Source organism: Nilaparvata lugens, chromosome 1 (assembly GCF_014356525.2).
Source record: "Nilaparvata lugens isolate BPH chromosome 1, ASM1435652v1, whole genome shotgun sequence".
NCBI lineage: Eukaryota > Metazoa > Arthropoda > Insecta > Hemiptera > Delphacidae > Nilaparvata > Nilaparvata lugens.
Window position 1 is genome coordinate 87,957,140 of NC_052504.1, and position 27,524 is coordinate 87,984,663.

The 27,524-nt window shown below is 33.5% G+C and overlaps 3 protein-coding genes across 7 annotated transcripts in view; 1 reads left to right on the forward strand and 2 right to left on the reverse strand.

Moving 5' to 3' along the window:
* The window catches only part of LOC120349433, a 46,233-nt gene extending 22,505 nt beyond the window's left edge, over window positions 1-23,728 (reverse strand). The window contains exons 1-3 of one of the 3 annotated variants that reach the window (XM_039419524.1): window positions 23,585-23,728; window positions 22,371-22,502; window positions 16,960-17,167 (exon numbers count right to left, since the gene is read on the reverse strand). The gene's annotated coding sequence lies outside the window, so the exon portion shown is untranslated. Of the gene's footprint in view, window positions 1-4,908; window positions 5,213-16,959; window positions 17,168-22,370; window positions 22,503-23,584 lie in introns of those variants that run through there. The other 2 variants (XM_039419525.1, XM_039419526.1) reach the window with 2 other exon arrangements.
* Window positions 779-25,635, forward strand: LOC120349434. Of its 3 annotated transcripts, none has more exons than XM_039419527.1 (5): window positions 779-938; window positions 2,132-2,612; window positions 16,978-17,174; window positions 20,020-20,263; window positions 24,634-25,635. In XM_039419527.1, exons 2-5 carry the CDS (start codon window positions 2,411-2,413, stop codon window positions 24,705-24,707), a joined length of 717 nt encoding a protein of 238 aa, XP_039275461.1. In that variant the 5' UTR covers window positions 779-938; window positions 2,132-2,410; the 3' UTR covers window positions 24,708-25,635. The 3 variants fall into 3 exon arrangements, with proteins under 3 accessions (XP_039275461.1, XP_039275463.1, XP_039275462.1); XM_039419529.1 differs by having other exon boundaries at window positions 785-935; XM_039419528.1 differs by having other exon boundaries at window positions 785-938; window positions 2,165-2,612; window positions 24,634-25,632.
* On the reverse strand, window positions 5,887-10,566 carry LOC111064535 (cytosol aminopeptidase). Its single transcript, XM_022352284.2, has 2 exons — window positions 8,728-10,566; window positions 5,887-6,249 (listed from the first exon to the last, which is right to left on the reverse strand). The coding sequence occupies exons 1-2, from the start codon at window positions 10,326-10,328 to the stop codon at window positions 6,180-6,182; spliced, it is 1,671 nt and encodes a 556-aa protein (XP_022207976.2). The 5' UTR covers window positions 10,329-10,566; the 3' UTR covers window positions 5,887-6,179.
* Window positions 25,636-27,524: the final 1,889 nt, after the last annotated feature.

Consider the following 27,524-nt stretch of genomic DNA (forward strand, 5'->3'; position numbering starts at 1 on the left):
AAATCTACTCTTTGATGAATATCAAATGAAATTATATAAGTAAATCTAGAGCTCATATAGTCATCAACTTTCTTCTTAACATGCTCAACTTAGAATCTTGAACAACATACTTTAGCGAACTGTCTGGTCTCAAGTTGTAAAATGTTTTATCAATCCTACAGAATTTATCATTATTTTTGACTATATATTTGAAGAGTCTCTTGAAATTAAGTTGCCTTACTGTCAAAACTTTGAAATCAAGAAATAGAGATTCACTTGGATACAGCCTAGGTTTATTATAGATTCTAAATTAACCGAGGATAGTTCTTAAACTCTTCAAGATTCCACTCGGTCAAGTTTTAAAATGGACCCTTGCGGAGCACGGGTTACCAGCTAGTTTCTTATAAACATAGCATCAGTGCTTCCCATATAACCAATGCTAACAGAAGTGAATATCAGTAAGTACTATCTATATGCGTGAGCCATACAGTTTCTTCTACTGGACAATACTCTGTTGCTGGTTACACTATGATGATCGTGTGTTTCGGTCATAAAGGCGACTATAATTGACGTGGCGTCAAGAAAACGGGCGTTCGTTGTCTTTCGCTCTCTATTTCGTTCCGATTTTCGGCGTCGTCTCCGTCGTCGGAAGGACGTCCACGCTTGGACATTACGCTTCAGAAGAAAACGAGTTCGCTTTTCGTTCTCAGTTTTCCGTTTTCCTTTTCTCTGTCCATCGGGAGGGGAGCGCATATGCCCCTCTGCCAGTTATTAAAAACACCTGACGCTCTCCCAGTTCACTCAGTCTCACGTGTATCAGTGTCCAGTGGTGTCCTTCTGCTCTGTGGTGTCCTTCAGGACTGTGGTGTCTGTTCTGTGGTGCGGTCTCTGGCTAAACATTTGTTGTGTCTAGTAGTGGATGATTGTAATTGCGAGTAAAGGATTATAACACTACGGTGGTAAACAAAACTTATCACACAATATCTTGATATTTATGATTAAGTTATAGGAAAATTGAACCCTATTTAAATTCATGAAAGATCATTTTCATACTTTACCGAATCGTTTTCATAAATTTATGAAAGATCGCAAAGGTTGTTTTCACACTTACCGATAGCTGATAATGAGCCAATTCTGGTGTTGATCAAAGGACATATTTTGAGTGTGTCGGCCGACAATCGGTAAGTGTGAAAACGGCCAATGAAAATCATTTTGATTTGAGTTGAATTATTTAGGGTAGAGAATTGGAAAAATATTGAACTTTGGCCCGGTTGCACAAAAGCCGGTTGAATTTTAATCGTGATTAATTTGATGAGAACCAATCAGAGAAGCCTATTTTTCGGAAAAGCCTTCTGTGATTGGTTCTTGTAAAATTGATCACGATTAATATTTAATCGACTGGTGTGCAACCTGGCCTTTATCTTTAGATAATAAGGAGATTAAAAATTTTGATTTTGATAACTGATAAGAAATTTGAAATACATTTAAATTCATCATTAATTGATAGGGGATTCAAAACGTCTTAATTTATTATTTTGTAAGCTATTGATCCATCCCAATAACGTATTAAAATAATAAACATTAACTAAACAGAACCATAAATTATAACAGCCTTTCTTATCTCTGTACTTGACATTGTTAGTGGAAATATTTTTGATTTTTGTAATGCTAATCACAATTACTTGGACCCTAATATAGTGTAAATTTACATCAGAAGATTTCGGCTCTATAAATACAGCCTTTCTCATCTCTGTACTTGACATTGTTAGTGGAAATATTTTTGATTTTTGTAAAACTAATCACATTTACTTGGACCCTAATATAGTGTAAATTTACATCAGAAGATAGCGGCTCTATAAATATATATATTATGCATGTTTAATTTTGAAAAAGTACATTATAATTGATACTTAGTAGAATAATAAATTATTGTAAATAACTGTTGGCTCTACGTCCAAGTTCCAAATAAAGCTGCTTGAACTGGAGTGCTTGATAAAGTACCTATTAAACTTAGTAAGGCATCAACAAATTTTAACAAAGCGAACAGTTCTTTGCGCTGAACAAGAAACAACCTCAATATTTGTTAAACAGAGTACCGTATCATAGTAAAATCCGACACTTATTGATATCCTGAGTATTTTTTAATCCATAGTTGGAATTTACAAACTTCCCATGTGACAACAAGACGACAGTGTATCATATAACTGGAAAGCAAGCAACTGAATACAATAGGGACAAAAATAGAAGATTGTGACAATATAGATAATACCAGTGTCAAAGCTCCTTTATTGAGAAGTTACAAAGCTCCTTTACCAGAAACCAAGTGAGAGTTTTCTAACGCATCGCCAAAGGGGTTTATTAGTGGACAAACTCTAGTGTAACACATATTATTTTAAAGTTGGAAACCCCCAGAGACTTTGAAGTGTAAAAAATGACGAGTCCAACATTTCTAATGATTTTCCTCGCGATTGGACCAATTTTGCTGCTAGAAGCATCAGAATCGATACCAGCTTCAAGGCCCAACGAAATAGAAGCGGCTTTCGATAAACTGGCTGAGGCATCTTTGGACGCCTGGAAGGACGTCAAGAGGTTCAAAATGATTGACGAACCATCGTCCAATACCACCGTTACAGGTAAGAAACTGATACAACAATAATTGTAATTTATAAATAAGATATTGCTTGAAAATATTATCATTGACAGTGTGGATGGGAGAGTGATTATTTATTCGGATTTAATGTTATCCAAATTTGGGAGAGAAATGCTACAAGGTATCTTTAGTTTTTCTCTCCCCATCTGTGCTTTATTTGAAAATAAAATAAATAAGTAAATAGTAATAACAATGAAGGAGTAGCTTTACTCAAGATTTACCCTTGAATCACTCTTTTACCTTTTTGGAATAAAAATCATGTTTATAAATATAAATTTTGAAACTACAACTTTTAACAAATTCTATTATCATTACCAACTATTTATTTGAAAATGATCAAAGCTCATCATTATTGCTGTCTTATTTATCTACCAATATTATTATTGATGTAAACTTGGGCTTTTAAAGGTAGGCGCACACAGATCGTCATCGGACGGACGGCACGGATCAGACGATTAGATTTGATGCATTGTTTTCAATTGGAGTGCACATACCTATACTATGCGAATAGGTATGCTCACTCCAATTGGAAAATATGCATCAAATTTAATCGTCCGATCCGTCCGATGCGTGCCGTCCGTCCGATGACGATCTGTGTGCGCCTACCTTAAAAAGTCTGGAAAAAATACTTAACGGGATATTTTTTGTTGAACGTACCTCATTCTAATAGTTATCTAACAAAAAGCACTGTCACTTTGACATACTAATAATATTATTAATGGGAAGAGTTTTAATTGAGAGGCAGTCAAGTGTGTCAAACATTTGAAATGAACGTATGAAATATGAGATTTGAAAGCTCTTTTTACTGTGATTTTCGAAAGAATTATTGATATGGCATAAATAATATTATTTTGCATATATTATTATTGCAATATTATAAATATTAATGCATAAATTATTATTCATATTCTCAATAGGTAGCCTAACTCCAGCAATCACCATTTTCAAGACTGATGAAACTAATAATAATTCATATTGAGCCAGCTATAACATGTTATAAGAGAAATATAGAACCAAAATAATAAGAATTCAATTCTTTTATGATATTATTACTATGAATTAAATAACAAAAGCTCCTAATTTATAGTACATTCAGCACGCAGCCTCAACTTTAGATAGATATGTCAGCTTATCAGTTACATAAGAGTAACTTATCAATAGAGTAAATTAACTCATCTTACCAGCTTATCAATTTATAACACCTTTACAACACGGCCCGCCTGCACAAAAGCATGTTACATTTTAATCATGATTAAATTCCCCGAGAACCAATCAGAAAAGTTTTTTGAAGAAGGCTTCTCTGATTGGTTCTCGTGACATTTAATCGGGATTAGTAATTAAAAGACTTTAGTGCAACCGGGCCGAAGTGTAATAAATTAAGAAGCTGTTAAGATCCTTTTATGTAACTGATAAGCAAACACATTTATTTAAAGTTGACACTGCATACTAGTGAAAGAATAGAATAATAATTATTGATTCTTGTAATCACGGTATATAGAAGAAGACGGTAGGTGTCACGCGCATGTTTGTGTTAAATTTCCGGTGTAGCTGACGTCATTTTATAATATCCAATCATCTGTTTCTAATAAATAAGTTTCATAAATTGCCAATAGGTGTTGAAAACCTCGGTTGGTGGCGATGACGCAATCTAGCTGGCTGGCCACTGCGCACACATTTCATGACCACTACCGTTTTCATCTAAATACCGTGCTTGTAATTACTATGCCTTAAATCTTCTTAATAATAATAATAATAATAATAATAAAACAAACTCAATAGTAAAGTGCGCTTACTTGACTTGGATCCGTAAGCACTCTAAAGACCAACCATCTGGTTGTGAAGAAGCATACCAGCAGAATAATAATAATAATAATAATGATTTAAGGCATAGTAATGGCATGATTTAAGACATTTGGGGAGTCCGATCTCACTAGGAATCAAAACGGCATCATTGTAGAAATCAATATGAAAAAACAAAGCAATTCTACCGCCATCCTATCATTGCATATTGAAAGTTCTGACAATTTTATGATACTGAATTTCCTAATCTCAACGTAGCATAACATCATAGAGAAAACATAGGTCTATTCTTATTCTATGATAACATGGAGTAGACTTGTAATTATTCAGTGTAATGCGAAAGAATCGTGACACAATCATGTTTTAATGCTGGAAATGAGTGAGAAAGTTAGAACCCTTCAAATGACAGAACTAATGCAATGAGATACAATAGACAACGATCAAAAAGACCGACACTATGAGAGAGGTTGTTGACTTACCACAGAACAAGATCAGATATGATTAGCTGGCATACATTCAACCTATCTGTTGACCTTATTTACTTAATCTACAGAAAGAGTTCAATGCAACAACACGATCACATCTGCCTGAGATGAAAAAGAAATTTCAAGTTCAAGTAGAAGATTTTTTTCTTTAGATACGGTACTAAAGGAGAAAAGCGAATTACTGTTGGACTTATATTGATTGGGAACTAAATGATAAACTGCCGAAAATAGTTTTTAAACACTATCTCACGTAATAAGACCACTTATGAGCTGATGAAGCACTGCTTTAAAAAAGTTAAGTGCCAGGTCTGCCAACTCAACTTGTAATAGAAAGTGTCCTATTTGATAATTATTTGCTTTAGCCTCAGATTCGAAATAGCCATAGCTTTGAAAGCTATGTTGCATTCCTGTTTTAGAACTAAACCGAGGAGTTGATTTTAGTTTGAATTAATTAAGATTTATATTATTTATTTCACAGACAAACAAATAATATTGTCTTATCTGTGATATATTGTTAAAGAATTTGAGTAGCCTTGAATAACATTGCATCGAAGTTGATATTTGAATTTTATAATGAACATAGAATAAGCTTGATGTTGCTTTCCATGACGAAACACTATATAATAACTCTGTTGTAGTTCTGACACTGTGTTACTTGTAAATATTTGAAAAACACTTACTTTTCTTGGAGTATTGAGAGAGAGGCTTTTTTGAGTTGTAAAAGGCTTCTACAACAGAGTTATAGAATAAGCCTTAATAAATTCTGCTCCGTTATGATTAAAGCATTTACCGTTTCTCACAGTAGCTTACTATGCTGTTGATTTGCCAAAAAAATCAATACTACGTTATAATGATTCATGAATACAATTAAATATGATTGTGATATAATTAAAGATATGATGAATCTTGTAATAAGGTATATAAATAAAATACCTTACAAAACAAAAGTAAAAGTGAATAAATATCCAAATGTTTTGCCAAAAATCGTGTATTTAGATGTTATCATTTCCAAGAATAATATTCGAATAGGATTGTTTTTCAATAATCTAAAAAGTTTCGATCAAAATATGTTCTTCAGAATTTAGCCGAGGTACTTCCTTTTAGTTGAAAATTTTCAAGGTTCCAAAAATTGTTGAATTTTGAATTTTTATCCCTTGTTATTGGAGGTGGTGAGTTGAAATTTTCTATAGTTTGATACCGGTATCATCTTCTGAAAGGGGGGCATGTTGATAGGCCTGAGTAAGAGTCCAGTTATTCCAAGAGTGCTACTTGCATGGGTTATTCGACTTATCTTGGCATGTTATTTCTTTATATTCGGTGGCATTCTTTTGATTTCTGAAAACATATGAATAATAATTGAAATAGAAGAACCATTATTTTAGTGAATTATTTCAGGTTTATAAAAGGACCATTATTTCAGTAAATTATAAAAGATTTTTAACCAGATCACTCCCGTGTTATCGGATGGACACTTTAAACTATCGGTCCCGGCTGAAGTATGACAGTCATAAGGCCCATTGACGGCTTAAATTATATATACAGGTGGTGAGACCTTCCCGCAAGGGACTCCCCACCAACAAAAGCCATATGAATTTACTTTTTTTATTTCAGGTTCTAAAGGGTGGAGAAATGAACATTAAATCTTCTTCCAAAGTATTCTATTCTGACAGAGTAAAATCAGCTAGTAAAAAATTAATTAGCCTATATTCGTATGAGTGTAATGCAAATTTAACATTGCTTCATCTTTGACATATTTTATTTGTGAGAGTTTAATACTTTCTCAACTCACAAATCATAGCAAAAATATATTGTGAGAGCATGTATTTTTATAATGCTGAAGAATGTATAGATCAACAAATTTTGTATTGACGCACAATTGTAAATTCCAGCACTAAAAATATTTCAGTACTTTCAACTAATCTTACTTAATTTTACTCTGTATGCATATCCATACTTTTTCACTGTTAAAATAAAACTTGAATTTAAAAAAAAAAACACTGTTGGAGTGAAATGCACTTAATTTTGTAGTGAAGATCGTTTCGACCTGTTGTTGGTCATCATCGGACTGTCAACGATTGAAGACTGTCATCATCAGAATTTCACTTGAAACGATCGTCACTACAAAAGTAAGTGCATTTCACTCCAAAAGTGTTTTTTTTTTTGTTTTTTAATTCAAGTTTACTTAATTTTATTTATACAGAAAGATGTATCACACGAAAGGTGTAACAACTGAAGACCATATATATTCTAGTTTGAATTTGCAACAAAAAATGTCCAGTGAAATTGTCTTAAAGAAAGAAAGAAAGAAAGAAATATTTATTGCCAAAATCATTAAACAAACTTTACAAATGTGAAAAATATAAAAATTTTCATATACAATACATTACAAAAACTTAAAACTAAAATATTTTCCATTTAAAAATCGATTATAATCTTATCATTGGCGTTACCAGCAAAACCAAGTAGTTTGAGCGATGGCAACGAGTAATCAGTCGGCTATAATTAGTGGCTTGAGATTCAGTCGAAAATAGAAAAAATATGATAAAGATAAAAGAAACATATGGAATGTATGGAAAACTAGAAAAAAAAATAATAATTTCAATCCGAAAAGAAGAAGTACTAAGAGTGAAATACTAAGAGAGCAGAAAAACTAGAATGAATTTATAATAATTTAAAAACTCAAAAGAAAAAGAGATGATTCATGTAATTATTAATCTACAATTCACTGTACATATGTAATCCATTTAGTAACATAATGTAATTCATTTGTAGCATATATGCAATTCCTTTTGTAAGCAAAGAGAGAATTAGAAAAACAATACAATACAGTACACATGACACAAAAAATAAAACTTAAACTCAAGAGAGAGAAAATTAATCTGGGAGTATAGCCCTACTAATAATAAATTCAGAGGAACTGAGGAAGACAGTATTTATGTACATCAAATTAAAATATTTTAGTTATGATATCTTCTGTCTTTATCCAGCTTTCAATTTTTAATTTAAGTGCTTTTGTAGGTTTTCCTGCAATGAAATGTTCTGCCATAAAATTAATAAGCTTTTTTGTTGAATTGTATAGTTGAATTGTCTTCTGCATATAGTTATATACAGTACAACCTTAGTTTTTGATATATAACATATCTATTTTTTGACCTTTTTTGAAAACGTCAATAACTGGAAAACTATCAGTCAAAATTCAATACTAAGGATATGGTTAAGAGGAAAAAGAAATTTCCAATGAGTTTCATATAATTTGCTCCTTCGTGTGATATTTTTGAACTTTTTATGAGCGTTTAACTGTTTAAAATTTGTATTTGAACTCGACGAATGTACCTTTTTCAACTTTCAGCGCTCAGTAAAAGTTCAAAAGCGTCAAACAAAAAAACAAATTACGAACCTCGTATATGAACCTCATTGGAAATTTTTTCCTCTCCTCAACCATATTCTTAGTATTGGTATTTCACTGATAGTTGTTCAGTTATTGACGTTTTTAAAAAATATCGAAAAATTGTACGGTATAGCCTAATATAATATATAGAAAACTAAGGTCGATAACTTATAAGACAATTTTACAGGGCATTTTTAGTTGCAGATTTTAAGTAAAATCGATGGTCTTTGACTGTTACACCTTTCGTGAGATACAACTTTTTGTATATATGAAATTAAGTACTGGATTAGTTGAAAATAGGTACTGGAATTTTCAATTATGCGTCAAGCGTCAATACAAAATTTATAGACCTATACGCTTTAATAAATTCTGAACTTAATGGTATGAATTATTATTATCTTAAAAACAAAGAATATTCAACATACCTTTGTTCATCTGTCTTGAAAGCAAACTGTGCCAAAAACTCAATCAACGTACGAGTTGGTCTACCAGTCATGCCTGGCTTCAAATACTGCACCGTAACCTCGTCCTGATGAGTGATGCCATAGATGTCCATATGCAGCCAGTCTCCTCTACAAACAAACTCCTGTAGAAAGGCTGCCGATCGACACGATGCTCCCAAATTACTGGCTGTTTCACACAGATCAGCTGGCAAACAATATTTCACAGCTTTCATGAAATGCTTCCACAATGGCAGTCTCCATACTCTGTCCCCAGTGTGTACTCCAGCGATTTTCATCTGTTCCCATAACTTGTCGTTATTAGTGATCACTGAAGCCGCCGCTGAGCCAAGTCCGTTCTTTGTGCTTCTACTAAATCCACCAATATCTACGATCACTTTTGGGTTGAAAGTTTCAGCGTACGATAGTATATCAGCGATAACTAGTCTACCATCTGTATCAGTGCTGTCGACATGTATTGTTTTTCCATTCATTGCTTTGACAATGTCTCCAGGTTTCATACCTCTTGGACCCAACATGTTTTCACACATAGGGATTAGGGCTCGAATATTGATGGGCAACTTTAGGGTTTCGGCAGCTTTCAAGGTTGCTATCACACAAGCGGCTCCAGCCATATCTCCTCTCATATGCTCCATACCCTCAGGTGTTTTCAAACAATGACCACCTGCATCAAACGTTACGCCTTTTCCAATCAAGATAACAGGACATACATGTGGTTCACATCCATAATAAGTTGCCTCAAGTAGTAATGGTTCTTCACATGATCCCTTAGCAACAGCAAGCAGCGCATCCATCCCCTTCATCTGCAACCAGTGTTTAGTTTTCATCTCCAAGTTAATATCAGAGTTACTTAGAATCTTCACAGCTAGCTCAGCAAACTTTCTAGGGGTCAAGTGGTTAGCTGGCATCTCACACAGCTTCCTAGCTAGATTTTGAGCGTTTGCTTTCTGTAGCCCAATTTTCCAGCCAGTTAGATCGCAGTCATCAAACAACTCAACATGGGGTGTCGTCAAGGATTCCCCAAGCTTGTAAGTCTTGTAGTCCACGTGAGACCATAGCCCCAATACACTACCTTCCGCAGCTGACTCAGCATGTCCAAAACTTTCGATGAAAATCTTCTCCATTCTGCTCACATCTCTTAAAGCAACCGATCCAATTGCAGCCGCCTCCCGTATCTGCTCTTTCTGTTCATCCATTTGCTCCTGTTCATTGTATCCTAGGCCTCTCTCACCTAATCCTACAACAGCAATACTGGGAAACGTCTCCTCAAGACCATACAGGACTCTCACTTCGTTTTTTCTAATCGCTGGTCCCGATTTTGTCAGTTCAGCACGTAGTTTCCCTCCAAGCAACTTGTTATAGGTTTGGGCGGTCGGTGTGAACACGAATGAGCTTTGCAAATGACTTCCAGAATTGATTTCATAGGCACCCAGCACAAGACCTTTTGTTACAGTTTCGCATGCAACACTTGAAAAGTATCTGCTATTTCGAATTGTTTTTGATAAAATTTTACCAAATGTTTTTGAAGAAGAGTTTTTCAATACCAATTTACTAAGTTTGGTCATTTTGTTATAGCTTCAGAATCTTTTAAATGATGGAATTTCAAGTTTTAGAAATGTAGTTTATGAGTTTCTTAATCTTGATTAAAACTCTCATACATTAATAATTTATCGAGAAACCCCACTTAAATTTTTGCAAGAAAAATATAAAACTACTAGTACACTAATCTTTGAATTTTCAACTACATAACCCTGGCTTGTTTCTTACTGCATAAATAATTGCCATAGCAACATATGGTAAGCTATCATACTACTTTATCATCTTATAAATTTGATGACATCTGATGCACGTATGAGATCATGCACCTGATGGTACTATTAGTTCATAGGTTGGTTCTATTATATTAGAAGTTTGACAAAACTTTTGGATGTGCAATAATTTTGAGATCCATTGATATTTTATTTGACTAACTACCTGGAATAAAATTAAAATTGTACTCCCAGAAAAATGAGTTGGTGTTCTCAATTATTTTTTTCCAATAATTGGATAAACATGATAAATTTTGAATCAATAGTATTCAAAAACATTTTATAAGGAAATAATAGGCAATGTTTTAACATGGTTGATTAAAGCCACGTTTATTCAAGAGTTGTCAACTGAGATTTCAATAAATTTCTTAAAAAGCACAGCAACATTAAACTTGCTTTTTTTTAAATCAAAAATTGATTTTTTTTGAAAAAACAATATTTTTTAGACAACTATGATGTAAATGTGACCTTCATATAAATTTTCAAATTTCTTGAAATTGTAATCTTAATTTTTCAGTTTCCAGTGAATAAATTACACTAGTAGTTCTGTGAACAGTAGACCTCGCGCTCAGTGAGTTACATTGACCTGTTGTTATGTTTTCTCAAAAATTGATAAATAATTTATCAATTAAAAATGTCTAGAAAAAATCCTAAATAAACATAGAGCTTTCTGTCCTATATCGTACCGTGACGTGTCGTCCCGGAATGTGAGTGTGAGCGCTGTTATCAGGTCTGGCTGCAACTGTCTACAACATTGATGGAAAGATACAATTTTCAAGAAGTTCCATGTTTTTGAACGGGTAGTATTATAGTCAACTGTCTACTAACGTTAATGGAAATATACATTTTCAAGATGTTCGATGTTTTTGAACGGGTAGTATTATAGTCCACTAGACAGCTGATTTATGATGAATAATTCTATAGTGTGATTTTTACGGTAATATTGGCGAATGAAGGAGGCTCCTTTTTCCTTTTATATTATCCTTGAAATGCAAAATTTTCAAAAACCTTGTATATACGTCGACGCGCAATTTAAAAAGGAACATACCTGTCAAATTTCATGAAAATCTATTACCGCGCTTCGCCATAAATGCGCAACATAAAAACATTTAAACATTAAGAGAATAACATTAATTATTAAACATTAACATTATCAAAAATTATTTTTTTCTCTATTATTGTATAAAACTAGGAAACAACCAATGTAACTAGCTGATTGCAACTCTCACCAGCGGGCAAGGCTTGATTCCTTTTGCTGGTGATGCCGGATTACCATTGAGAAGTATCTAATTATGACTTTGGTATTATTTATGCTTAATTTTTATTTTATACTTTTGATTATAAAATTAAGTATTTTCTTTTATTATGTTTTGAATATGTATTTATTGTATGGCAAATGCCAATCTGTCGACTTGAATCTTAGACCTCACTTCGCTCGGTCAATCATCAAAGTAATTAATGAACTCCTCAAATCCTTAAGCCACATAAACATTAAAAAACAGTCAATCAATGAAATGAATCTAGAATATTTCTGAATTCAAAAGACCATGACACAGAGGACAAAATCCGATTTGATTAAAATTTAAAGAGAATTGTGTGAGATCATGGAATATGACAATACCTATAGTATGGTCCACCTTATAATGACAGTATTTGATCAACTTTGGTTTTGCTATCCTTGTCTATCATCCGAGAAAGCCGGTTGTACTATCCTTAACTAGGTCCACAACGATGACAATTATGTTTTTGACAGTGTAGAAATAAAATTAATTAATGCAGAAAATCGGCATCGCCATTCTTCTATCTTTATCCACTGCCATTATAACGTGGACCACACTATACATTCCATTTATTTTTATTTACATAGGTATGTATTACAATGTTGTGAAATGTAACACAGTCACAGACAAATATGATTTCAATAGACAAGCCATCAAAGTGTCAAACGTTCTTCAGATAGAATTAAACTTTGTTGGATCTACATTTTCTCACTGCATTTTTCTCTTGTGTTCCCAAGATTCCTTGTAGAGAAACACTGACGAATGAAACAGATTGGCCTGATGGAGAGAAACGCATGTCAACTGATTGGTTCAGGCATTGTTTGTAGTCTGAAGACAGTGGGAACCAAAGAAAGTGAATAGGCTTGATATAATGGAGTGTGATGGATTGATATAGTCTCTCTGGATATGAGTGAGATGGATATATCTCATAACAACACTACTGGACAAAGGTGTTGGAACAAATGTAACAACAATAGTAGTTTATCAACAACCGTTTTGCTGAACGATATTTTCACTTTTTAATTCAAGTAATTGTATTTTCAATGTAGGATCTATGGTAGGAGACTCATGTGACAACCGAAATAATAACTTGTGAACATAATTTGTTGAATTGATATAGTCTCTAATATATCTCACCTTTCTACTGCTCAAATGAACCAACTATGGCTACAATAGTATTATTTTTCTATAAACAATTTTTGCTGAACGAAATTTTCACTTTTCAATCCAAGTAGATGTATTTCCAATGCATGTTCTATTACTAAAGTCTCTCAGGAATATTGTGTGAATGAAATGAACAAATGACAATAGTATTTTCTAACAAAAATAATATTCCCAAACTATATTTTCACTTTTTTAATGCGGATGATGCTCAAATGAGCTAGTAATTGCATTTTTAAGATGGATAAAACACTTTCTTTAAGCTTCCATTGCGATAGCTATCTGACTGATAGCCTAATCATCAAAGCATACATCTATCAATTATAGATCCAAAATTTTTCTCTGGAGATATATACATAGAAACCTATGGGAATGCAGATCGTGTAGCCGGGCCCTTATAGAGGCATATTTCAGGAGATAAAAATATGGAGTATTAAGTTAGATTCCATAAAATTTAGCTTACATTTACTCAAATGCTACTTTGATATTCTTGGTTGATAAGTATTATTTAATCTCCACTCCGCATAATAAAGAGAATTTCATTTTTTGTGGATAATAATTGAATGAGTTAATAAATACATTAATTTAAAATTATTAAAACTCGACAATTTTTATATTATTTTTCTGTGCATCTATATTTTGTTTATCAAGTACTTGATTATTGATAAAATTCAACATCCATAGATTATAATCCATCAACAGAATTGTATCATTTGTACTGCTGTTATTAGATTAAAAACGTATTTCTTATTTTTAGAACTCGTGGCTGGAGCTCAAGCCTTCTTTTTCCAGTCACACCAAAACTATTGTAATTCAATGATTATTTTATTTGTAAAAATATTTATTGTATTTGGCAATAAATCCATTATTAATTCATTCATTCATTTAACACACATACGAATCATTATTGAAAGTTGATAGCATCTCTCTGCCTGTACCGTTAGTTAAAAAACTTTTTTGGAGAACTTTCCTCTATGCTATATGGTGATGCGTCTATTATGTTTTATTAATTGCAATCTTGAACAGGACTAGGTGATCAATGCTCTATATTTCAATTGGGAGAGAATTATACGCTTTAAGCCAGTTGTAAAGTGGTTCCCTCTCTAATGCTGCTTTCTATGATACGGGTATGCAGTGTACTTTAGATGAACTCATTGGTTCCTAGTATTGTATCGATGATGAATATGATTACCAATGCTGATAGTTATGAGTGAAGCACACTATAGTGAGGTCCACGTTATAATGGCAGTGGAGAAAGATAGGAAAACAATGTTGCCGATCCTCTGTCTTGTCGATGCTTTCTATAGACGGTAGCTGATACAGTTTTATTAATGTAATACTAACGGTTAAATGATGATATGGGAAAGAGAGACAATGCCCTCAGAATGGAACAATGGACTTATATGCCCAATACTGAAGAAAGGGGACAAACTAGATTGTAAAAATTATCGAGGCATTACACTCTTAAATGTGGCATACAAAATCTTCACCTCAGTCCTCCTGCAAAGAATAAGTGCATATGCGGAGAATATTATAGGAGAATACCAGTGCGACTTTAGACCTGGAAGAAGTACCACTGAACAGATATTCAATGTTAGACAGACAATGGAAAAAAGTTATGAATTTAACATAGATCTACACATGCTATTTATTGATTATAAGCAAGCATTCGACTCAATAGATAGGAATAAGCTGCTAGATGCACTTGAGAGCTATGGTTTGCCAAAAAAGCTTATAATGCTGACAAAAATGACATTTATGAGAAGTCAAGCTAGGGTTCTAGTGGCAGGAAAGTTGAGCCGAAGTCTTGACATTGTCAAGGGCGTCAGACAGGGAGATGCCCTGTCAGCTGTTCTCTTCAACTTGGCTTTGAACAAGGTCATGTGGGAGATGGACCCAAGAGGCACAATAATATATAAATCAAAGCAAATTCATGCCTATGCTGACGATATCTTGTTGGTGACCCGGAATCTGGCTACACTTAAGGAGACGTTTTTAAAGATAGAGCAGGAAGGAAAGCCACTAGGACTTAAGGTGAACGAATCTAAGACTAAGTATATGGTAATGTCAAGTGCGCAGGCCCGAAGAAAAAGAAACGAACCAGTTAGGATAGGACAGTTCTTGTTTGAAAATGTGAGCAGTTTCGTTTACCTAGGCACAGAGCTGAATGTAGAAAATAAAATGTCTGAAGAAATAAACAAACGAATAATCAGTGGTAATAGAGCATATTTTGCAAATGTTAAAATAATTAAGTCCAAGCTGATAACACGTGACACTAAAATAAAACTCTATAAAACAGTAATCAGGCCAGAAGTTACATATGGCAGCGAAGCATGGACATTCACTGTAGCCGATATATCCGCACTTAGAGTCTTTGAAAGGAAAATCATCCGAAGAATTTTTGGACCAGTTCGGCAAGATGAAACATGGAGAATAAGAAGCAACAGAGAGATAAACAATATCCTCCAAAACCAGGACATAGTTCGTTTCATCAAATCACGAAGAATCAGCTGGCTGGGACACGTCTGGAGAATGGAACAGAACAGACTCCAGAGACAACTGCTTGAGGGTGAAATTTTCCAAGTAAGAAGAAGAGGGAGACCCATGAGAAGGTGGCTGCAGGATGTCGAAGGAGATCTGAATAGAATGGGGATTCGTGGATGGAGAAGGATGGCGAATGACCGGAACGAGTGGAGGCGAGTGACGGAGGAAGCCAAGGCCCACCCAGGGCTGTAGTGCTAAGAAACAACAACAATACAATATTAACGGTTAAGGCCAGGGACACACGACACGGCAAAACTGCCGGGCGGGCTATTTCACCGGATCCGGCGCCGGTTGAATACCAGACCACACTGCAACTGCCGTTCGACGGTCGCCGGACACGGCAGCAATAATAACAGAATAATTCTAATGTACTTACAGAGGTTCTCAGTCGCATTTATGCAATGGTACTGTCAAGAGCTCAGAAATTGGCTGTGCTATGTTTGCTCCACCACACGAGAAAGAGGAAATGATTAAACTTTGGCGGATTTTTTATATAAATTTTCATAATGGCGGCTATTTAGAAACTTGAGAAGTCAAATTTCACAAAACAAGTACATTTCACAATAAAATGCAATGATATGTTGAATGTTACAGATCGGATAACCGGCAAAACAGCCGGCCCGGCGGAGTAGAGAATAGCCGGCTGTTCCACTGGCTGATTTTCTCGCCGGGTCCGGTTTTTAGCCGGCCCGGCGAAGTGTGTCCTTCTCCATGCCTTCCTGTGTCTTTTGCACTTCACCCGGCAAAAAAACCGGCCAGCAAAAAACCGTTCGTGTGTCCCCGGCCTAATTCTCGTTTAAAATAATCAATTATCTTTTATCAAGCACGAAATTATATTTTTCAATAATTTCATAATGAATTATCATGATTGAGATGAAATATTATGTTAAATATTAATTCTACATTGTTAAAAGACGATTTGGCAAAAGAGCAAAGCGAGAAAGAGATAGCGCTATCCGCTTTGTTGAATGGTAGACAAGGATAGCAATACCATTGCTAATCAAACACTGCTATTATCTATTTATTTATTTCATTGTGCAATTACAGATCATAATTATAATATGATTGGGAGAAGACAACAGGCATAGCCCCAAAACTGTCTTCTCCCAATTTTTTACAAATAAAAGTTTCAAAAAAGAATAAGGTTAAGATTTCACTTTCACTTCAAAAAGTCCAATTTCCACTTCAAAACTAATGACTAAATTAAAAATTTCGAATTTTGATATTTAAAAACTGATTAAAAACAAACATATTTCACTCAAATCTTTACAAATTGGAAATTTTTGAGTAATTTTGCAAAATGTTGAGACGGAAAAGAAACACAACTTCACTATTAGCACAGCTAATAATTATAACGTGGACCTCACTATAGTATCAATGACTTTGGGAATAAATGAATTTACCTGAATGTACTGTTGCAGGCCGAGGCAAAAAAGTGTCCAAGATGGCGGTTCCGCTGATGTTTGGCTTCAAGTTTGCGGGTGTGGTGATAGCTGCCCTCACGGCTCTCAAGATCCTGCTAGTTCAGTCGCTCATGCTTAGCAAGGTGGCGCTGATAGGTGCCGTGCTTCTAGCTGGCAAGGTTGTCTTCGACCACATGCACAGGCATCTCTACAAGGTAACACAGATATTCATTAAAACCAGTTTCAATGGATTAAATTGTTCAATTGTTATAGTAGTGTGCGCATTCTCTTGCATCACTACTCAGACTCTATATGAGCAATAAACATTTCAATTTATTTGAGCAAAAACAACAAGGAATTCATAGGTTTCATGAAACATCAAAATAATTTATCAAAGTAACACATTAGATTACATAATAAGAACAGAGAATTTCTGGAACTATTGTTTTTTATTATTTTTAAAAACAAGAAAGTTTCTACACTAGCAGTTCTGTGAACAGTAGACCTCACGCAGTATTCTCATCCACAAGTACCTGATTGAAACTATAGACCTTATGGAAATACAGCAATAGACAGGCTTCTCCACACTTTTGTGAATTCACTTGTCAGCTGATTTATGATGAATAATTCTATAGTCTGATTTTTACTCTAATATTGGCGTATGAAGGAGGCTCCTTCTTCCTTTTATATTATCCTTGAAATGCAAAATTTCCAAAAACCATGTATGTACGTCGACGCGCGATTAAAAAAGGAGCATACGTGTCAAATTTCATGAAAAACTATTACCTCGTTTCGCCTTAAATGCACAACATAAAAACATTTAAACATTAAGAGAAATGCCAAACCGTCGACTTGAATCTTAGACCTCACATCGCTCGGTCAATGAGCAAAAATTAATGGATAAAACCACATGAATTAAACAGACAGGCCTAACAAAATTATAATTATTTTTATATTCACTAGAAAGCACTGAATGGGAGGGAAAAACTAAGGATACTCCTTGTACTATTTCTCTCCCAAATTTAGATAACATTATAAAATGAGGAAATGAGGTTATGATTCCAATTTTCTGAAATTTAGTCCTTTTCCACTCAAAAACAACAGAAAATATATTGGGATTTGTATGAAAAATCTTTCTGAATTGTGAATTTGCAAAGTATCTTATTTGAGTGAAACATAATGGTAAAATTAAAAAGATGGAGTACTCTTCATTAGAGTCCTCATACAATATTTACAATAATTTATCTCATTCAAAAATATCGTATTTGCATGTGATACTACCTTGTCAAATTGACAAATAATATAAGGAATTTTCTCACTGATGAGGAGATTTGATAATCTCATAAAATTTTGAAAAAAGGAATTGATATAATTCCTGCGACATTTATGAGGACACGTATAATACACATACATGTTTTTATGTGACGGATCTTGTATCTCAGGCAAATCCTCATACTTGTAAAAAAAAGAATAAAATTAATATTTTTCATTGCGGATTATGCCCACATAGGCTTTTTGCATGTACGTGGGTAATGGAATTGGTGAGTGGCAGAGTAGATGATCAAACGTTCTTGCCTACCGGCGGGATTCGAACCCAAGACTAGACAGTGCTAACAGACTGAAGGTTGTAACGTCCCAGACCACTAGACCAAACGGGCTGGCGAATATATGCTACAACTAATTATAATCTAAAGATTATACTACTAAGGAACTTAAGGCTGTTCAGTACACTTTTTTTCAATTGGATAATCTTTTCAATATAATTGTTAAGATCATTATAAGAGTGAGAAAAAGTGACAACTGAAATTTTTAAGTGGTCTAATAAGCGAGTTATGGGTTGTTGAAATGTTGAACTCAGTTTTATTTCCAGATCATGAACGGTTTCGAACTTTCCATTGGAATTTTTTCAATACATTCAGTATATCTATGGCTTTGTTCTAATATGCGTTTTTCGCGATTTATGCCAAAATAAACAAGTTATCGAATTTACAAAAAATGTTACTTTTTTATTTATGAACGACTAGCCGTCAGGCTCGCTTCGCTCGCCATATCCGTCTAGCCAGGGGGCTCCGCCCCCTGGACCCCCGACTGGATCGTCCAAGAATGAGATCAGAAGGCTCGTTTCGCTCGCCTGCATTTTTCATTTGAGCATTTTTATCATATGTTAGGACAATCCAGTCGGGGATCCAGACTAAACGTGTGACTAAACGGATATGGCGAGCGAAGCGAGCCTGACTGCTAGTAATATAATATTCCCAGGATTGAAGTAGCAGTGCCAAATCAATTTTTCCGCGATAAATGCATTTAAATCTTCAACTTGGTGCCAACCTAACGAAGTCAACTCAACTTAATGCCAACCTGACAAAATTATTAATTTAGTTGCCAGTTAACAACTGTTTCGAAGAGGTACTCTATCTAGATTATAGTTCTATAGTAACATATGATATGGAAATTTCAATTATAATTAAGAGATTGGGAGAAGAAGAATATACATGCTAAAAGACGAACTTTAAACCCTTAAAAACAACCCTTACAGTTAAAATATTGCCAAAAGATTTCTTAGTGCGCCTCTAAAGGGCCAACTGAACATACCTACCAAATTTGAACGTTTTTGGTCCGGTAGATTTTTAGTTATGCGAGTGAGTGAGTGAGTGAGTCAGTCAGTGAGTGAGTTCCATTTCGCTTTATATTATATAATATATATATAGAATACATAGAAGATAGAAGAAGATAATAGATATTGGGAATAAAATGTTTTAGTTTGGAAAGATACAATTTTTGAATTTTTAAGAGAAGTTCTGTTAATATAGTCGAAACCGTTTATGATCTGGAAAGAAAACGGATTTATCACTTTAACGACCCAAAACTCCTATAACTCGCTTATTAGACCACTTAAAAATTTCAGTTGCCACTTTTTCCCACTCTTATAATGATCTTAACAATTATATTGGAAAAGATTATCTAATTTAAGAGTACAAAACAGCTTTAATTGAACTAATACTTGATGAGACTAATCACAAACAATTCAGTTCATTCTAACGAGAATTTTGTTGTTTGAAGGTGACAGACATTAGCCACGCCTACTCGTACACACCCAGCCACCCGTACAGCGCTCACCTGTCAGGGCTGGAGTCGACCCAATACGAGGCTTTGGCTGACCCAGCGCCAGTGGCTTACTCCTACTACAACCCCTCAGCCCACGAGGCCACCTACGCTGCTCAAGATGACCTGCAGTCGCAGTACGGCCTTCTACACACTGCCCAGTCAAAGAACTTCTCTAGATCGGCCGCTGACCGATTTTTCAGTCAGTATTACTCTACTCCTAGTATTATAAAACTACTTAATTAATAGAACCCTTATTTAATTTTTTTATTAAAATTTTACTGGTTTCAGCTTTAAAGTCATTTTCCAAATGAAAATGAAAACTGCTTGAAAGCTGAAACTAGTAGTGTTAATAGTGAATTCTTCCTCCACTTCTGTCTAAAGTGCTTACTTTACTCCCTGGAACATAATACTGAAGTGTCACTTTTTCGCTCTCGGGAGTGAGACGTTTCCTAACATGATTACTTTTATCAGTTGTTTTTCACTAACTATCTAGAAACTTGCAAACGCTGGCTTGTTCAATTGATTCTGTGCTTTATTTCTCTTTGCTCTGTCCTTGTCAGTGCCATGGAGTCTTTCTATTGCTTTCTCTCAGGAGGAAAAACAGGAAAACTCCCTAGAGCGTAAAAGTGACTCCATTTAAATAACATGGGAAGGATCTCTATTTTAAAAACGTACATTTGAAATAGGTAAGAGGTCTAAGCTCAGATGAGGAAGCATATAGAGTAGTTATTAAACCAACTAAATTCAATACCTCAACCAGACATTTGATCAATATATGAAATTTATGTTTGCATGCTAAAATTATTACAAACTTCATATCACTATACTAAAAAATGTATAATTTTTTTATTCCATGTTATTCAAAATACCACCCAACGAATATTCCTCATCTACTAATCAAATATGAAACGGGAACTTCATCATAGCTGTAGTTGTGGCGTCCATTGTTGTTACAATTTTTGCCGACAGATAGCGGTGTCGGCGGAGAACTGTGATTACAAGCCAGCTGTTTCTGTTTGCTTTTTAGATTATGTTGTAACACATTGTTTGGTCACGTACGTTTTTAAAAATTATTTTATTTGCAGTTTTTATAAAAATTTAGGTGGAGGAAAAATGTTGTGTATATCACGAGTGGAAAATGTTTTTTCTCACTCAGGAAACTTGTTGCCCTCGGCTTCGCCTCGGGCTTCAAACTTTTCCCTCATGGAGAAAAAACATTACTTTTCACTCTAGATATACAAATAACGATATTCATTAACTTATCACATGATTAAGGAAGGCTGCAGGTTTTTATACAGGGTGTCCCACAAAGTGTGTAACAGCCGAAGAACATAGATTCTACATGAAATTTGCAACAAAAAATGTCCAGTAGAATTTCCTTATATCGACCTTAGTTTTCTTTGTTTGTAGATTTTTCGATACTTTTGAAAAGCTTCAATAACTGGAAAACTATCAGTCTAAATCCAATTCTATGGCCCACCACAAAGTAGACCGACGCTAATCCACGAAAGGTTGCAACCCACGCCGTGGGATGTTTTGTAAACCATTGCTATAGAATTATTTATAATCAATCAGCTGACAAGTGGATTACTCATTGCATGTATTAAACAGATGTCTGCAGAAGCTTAGCAATGGTTTACAAAACATCTCACGGCGTGGGTTGCTTTTTGTGGATTAGCGTGGATCTACTTTGCGGCGGGCCTAAGGATACGGTTGGAAAGAGGAGTACATTTCCAGTAAGATTCAAATAATCTACCTTTGTTCGACAGTTTTGAACTTTTTATAAGCGCTCAAAGTTGGGAAAAGTACATTTGTCGGGTTAAACGCTAAATTTCCAACAGTTTGAACGCTCCTAAAAAGTTTAATCAATTTAATGATCCAAGTTCAAAATGTACAAATGAATCTGATTGGAAGTTTCTTCCTTTCTCCAACCGTATCCTTAGAATTGGATTTCGACTGATAGTTTTCTATTTAATGATGTTCTTAAAAATGTCGAATTTTTTTAAAAAATACTTAATACTATTTAATTAAATATATAAATAACGACATTGTACCTTTTTTAAAACTTTTCAAAAATATCGAAAAATCTATATATCTAGGAAATTAAAGTCGATATAAGAAAATTTTACTTGAACTTTTTCTGTTGCAAATTTCATTTAGAATCTATGATCTCCGGCTGTCATACATTTCGTGAGCCTGTATAAAAACGTTTGAAAAAGGGTACCTACCATGTCGTTATTTCAATATACTACACAGCCTTGTCTTCTGTACTCTTCTCAAGCCAAAATATTTTTAGATCTACTTACTTACTTACTCCTTGGTGCTACAGCTCATTCATAGCCTAATCAGTCAAAATCCTCCACATCCTCCAGCCAACGCTTTCGCGGACGTTCTCTCAGCCTTTCCCATCCTGGGTTGTTTCTGAAGACTTGCTGGATCTACAGCAGACAAATCATTTAAAAAGTATAACTCTACTCCTAAAAATGTGAACATAGTAAATATTTTTCATAATTTGATATAGATAGTCATTAAGGTATCGGCTTCACTTGTCTGTATGTTGTCGGCTTTAATGGTCTGACATATGATTTATAGTATGGTATTATGTCATCAATGAAAGAATTATTCTGTTCTTTAGTTGATTAAAAATGTTTGTAAATACATTCAAAATTATTTTCAATACTATGCACATCATCAAAATTTTTACAACTAAGTTGCTCATGCAGTTTAAAACTGTTCCATGTCATCAGCATCAACATCCCTACGGTACTCTTCTATGTTCAGAAATGATGTTAAGAAATAGAAGCTAGAGAAAGAGTTTTAACAGAAGTTTACATTTAAGAAAAATTGATTAGCCTAAATATAAGTTACACTGTTGGTATTAAAGTTGGAAATAATGAAGTGATTTGAGATCAAATTCATCTAAAGTATTATGAAATAATTGGAATGCTTTCAAATCCAATAACAACTCCCAACCCTATTCCCCTTTATCCATAAGCTTAATATTATGCACTTACTTCTACTATCCTTGGTGAACATAAAAACCTCACAAAGTTAGGCTACAGAAAATAAAAAAAACTATAAAAATGCTGATCATGAACAAAAGATAGTTCAAGACGCTTTATTCAAAAAGTAGTAAAAAACCTAACTTACTAATACATTTTTCAACTTTCCAAAATACTTCTTTTTGAATTTCAAGTTGTATGGATAACTATACAGTTCACATTTTATGGCTATATTTGACTATAGGCCTAACCTTTAATATTAATTACCATGAATATTATACTAAGTATTAAATGAAACCCAAAAAATAATGTACAAAAGAACAATAATTAATATGTATAAGAATAAGCAGTGTAAGCAGGTTGAATAACAGTTTAATTAATCCAATTTAAAACCTGATGCGGTTAAATGGAAATTGTCAAGTTAAATCTTAAATGTATTATTGGAAATTGGGATTCTAAACTGAAAACTACTAATTAAACGATTTGGCGACTTTTAAGAGTACTTAGCACAAACTCACCGTTAATCCACTACAACAAATAAGCACATAAACCTGATAAACAGAAATACTGTAATACAAAGTAAACAGAAGACATCATCACAACATAACGATAACACATAACCTAAAAGCGGTCACTCGGTCAGTCAAATTTTTTTTACAAAAATACAAAAGACCCGCGTTTCTAAATCGCATAGCAAGCGCACTCTATATTTGAATCGTGATACTATTGATGGCGGTAAATTATGAGTTTTTCAAAATATGAACTACAGTAAACTAATTTACATAGAATCCAAGTTTTTACTTATTACTTGTATTGAAACTTATTAGAAATATGGAAACTTAATATTTTCTGCCATAGAAAATCACATTCATATGAAGTTGGTTGTTATAATATAATAAGTAGGTAATATGCAGGATGCTTTTAATAAATGTTTAACTTATATTTTTGTTCAACTTCCCTTATTAGGTATTTATTTTAAACATGAAAAAATTAATTAACTTTAGTACTATTTATCTACTCTAGATAAATAATCAGAAGTCTCTTGAGAGTCACTAATAACGCCGTTTATTAAATAATTGAAGGTCTCTTTACACCTATTATAGGATAATAAATTGAGGCAGGAATTGAAAAATTTAGCAAATCATTAATAGATAATGGAATTATGAATGATGAGAGTTTGAACTGTAATTCGTGAGAATGATTTCCATTCAAATAGTAATAAATCGAAAAATATAATATATTCTTATATTCTCTATTCAAAATATATTCTTATTTTGGTTTGTCTTTTCTGTAAAATATGCAGACTCATTATTAATAGAACGCAAAAAAACTAGTTCTATTCAATTATAAATTCAATCTTCCACAAAAAAACACTCTATTGAAGTATTGATCATGATGGTTGTCTATTAGTCGAAAATTAGTTGTGTGCATTGTTTATTTTTCTTTTTACGTTCTTAAGATTTCTTAAGTTTTCCAAGATTATGACATGATCAGTTTTCTATCTGCAAATAATGACATCTTATATTTTTATAAAATAACCTATTCTACTGTTCTCCATTTTTTTCAGGTGCCAGCAATAATAACAAGAAGAAGGTGGTGGCTGTTAAAACTATTATAAAGAAGACAACAGAATCGGACTGATTTTAATGAGCTGAGTGGAATAAATGAAAACAGCGTCCATCCTATAATAATAAATTCTAATCTCAAGTTTGATTGATTGGTCAACATTAGAATAAATTAGGAAGACCATACAAATATTCCGAATGTTTCTACTTTTAAACTACCAACAATGTAGTTGAGAATGTTGGTTTGTTGGGATGTTCAAAGTTCAGTTTAGTTCTATTTTATGTTAATCTCGATTGAAGTGAGAAGTGAAACACCAATCCATAAGATATTGGATGAAGTTTCACAAGAAATAATACTCCATAAGGAGCTGTAGCATATTTATTCACGGTGATCTCTTGCGTATTAATACAGAGATGATGAAGGATTATTAATAGAAGCCTAAATAATATTATTATTTCTCATATGAATGAGCTTACAATATCTATGGTCCCACATTTGGGCTATTAATCGTAGCTCTTACCTTGTGACAAATAATCCTTGCTACAAGGTATTCTTGAATTCCATTACAATTATCCTTTATAAATTAATGATGTCAGTTTTAGAATAGTTCATTCACCTAATAGTCTTCAATTCAAAATTGGAAATTTTAAATAGGAATTCTAATTTATTGTTGAATCATGGCGATATGGAATGGTTATTAAATGAGAGCAGAATCATACTCAAATGTCTTTCAAGAAAAAGCATTTTCCAAAGATAAAATGATGCTAACTGCCTATTGTTGAGTTATGCTTAGGAAGTCCATTCTATAGAAATAAATTCATCATGTAGAATGAATAAAAATGTTATGAGATTGTATTTACCTGAATTTATGATACAATGTCTGTACTGTGAGTTATTTACTATAGTCCTATTATATGTGTATGTGTCTAAAACTATTATATTTATTTAATTTATTATTATTTATAATTTGATGAGAATGTAAATAAATCTGTATTATATAAGAGCTTATTGGAGTTTTTTTAATCCCTTATTCTTCACTGTCTATCCTTTCAAACCAATACATCAAAAGTGAGAGCTATAAATTTCCAAATGCTTGAAATTTAAATAAAGCTTCTTTGGACAGCAGTCAAAGAGTCAAATTGATAACAAGTGGACGACATTCGTATTTTTCACCCTGAGATTGAAGTAGCTGAGAAAGCACCTACAGCATGAAGTAGCTTTCAAGTAATGAAAGAGATAATGATGTTTGATGGAATTAATTCAATGGCACGCGGTAACACAAAAGCCTTTTTGATTTCAATCATGCTCAAATGCCACAAGTATTAATCAGAAAAGGCTTTTTTATTTAAAGAAAGGTTCTCTGATTGGCTCTAGTGACATTTAATCCCTTTTTGTGTAGTTGAGAAGTTGATATTGTGGTAATTATTCATATTGAATGAAAAAGACTAAGAAATTGTCAAAAAACCACTGATTTATTGATAGTTAGAAAGACCGGTTGAGTTTATCAGAGATTGACAATGGTGTAATAACCGAAACCGGTCTTTCTAATTATTTATTTATTTATTTATTCGTGGATACAATATTTCAAATCATATAAAATAATATGATTGGGTAGGAACAACAGGCTTAGCCCAAATATTTATGATATTTTTATCATACAGTCTGTAAGGTAGAAAAGGTACACCTTACCTTCAATAGTCAGTTCATCTCTAGTTATCAATAAATCAGTGGTTTTTTGACAATTTCTTAGTCTTTTTCATTCAATATGAATTACCACAATATCAACCAGTTCATCTCTAGTTATCAATAAATCAGTGGTTTTTTGACAATTTCTTAGTCTTTTTCATTCAACATTTAATCCCGGTTAAAATTTAAAAGGCTTTTGTGCAATTGAGACTTATAGTTTGATATTCAAGATATAAAACTTTGAAATAACTATCTATCAATAATGAGATTTACCAGGTGAGGAAGTGCATTCAAGAGTTTCATCGTTTAGAATTAAAAATAAAACTTTCAAGTACAGTATCTAAAATAGGTGTAGAACTTTGAGAACCTAAATTGGTTGAATAAATTGAGCAGCTAAGAAAATGCATTTCCAAGTCTCATAATTTTGTTGTTAAGTCATAGCCTACAGTAAAAGTAAAGATATTGTACTGGTAAGAAAATGCATTTTAAAGTTTTTGTTGTAAGTCATACAGTAACCCAGTACAGTTTACCCTACCTATAGCATACTGTAGTTGGTAAAACAGTTTCGTGAATACCAGCAAAATCCACCGACATACCACGTGCTCGCATTTGTAGGCGTCTTTACGACTCAGCCAACTTAAAGTTGAGTAATTAAATTGTGGATTATGAGAATGCACCGGTTTACGAGTTTCCTTGTCAACTTTGAACTGGCAGCTTTGCTTGTGGGGGAAGCATTGACGATACTCATAAGGTATGCTGACTGTTTGCAGTGAATCGCTCTATAGAGAATGGCATTTTGTGCTCCAGTGTCGCAGATGATAAAGATATATTACATTTTTGCACAGACACACCAGCTTAAATCATCTTTTTCCCCAGCAAGCAACGGGCAGATATAAATTATTATTCCTGTGCCAATCTCACAGAGACGATCTTGATATTAATCAAAATTAGGAATAAAATGTGAATATTTCTGAATAACTGCTGTGTTGAACGCAAAAATATGCTCTTGATAGTGATAAGAGAAATTACTTTTTTAATTCCACCAAACTACATTGCCGTAATTCATTCGTGGCCGAGTTTTTATTTCCAACAAACATTAAAAAGCTACGTTATCAAGTTACGTTTGTAAACCTTTATTATCATGTCGGTGTTTTCATATAGATTACGGAACAAATTGACAATCAAATTTTTATCAAAGGTGTGTAA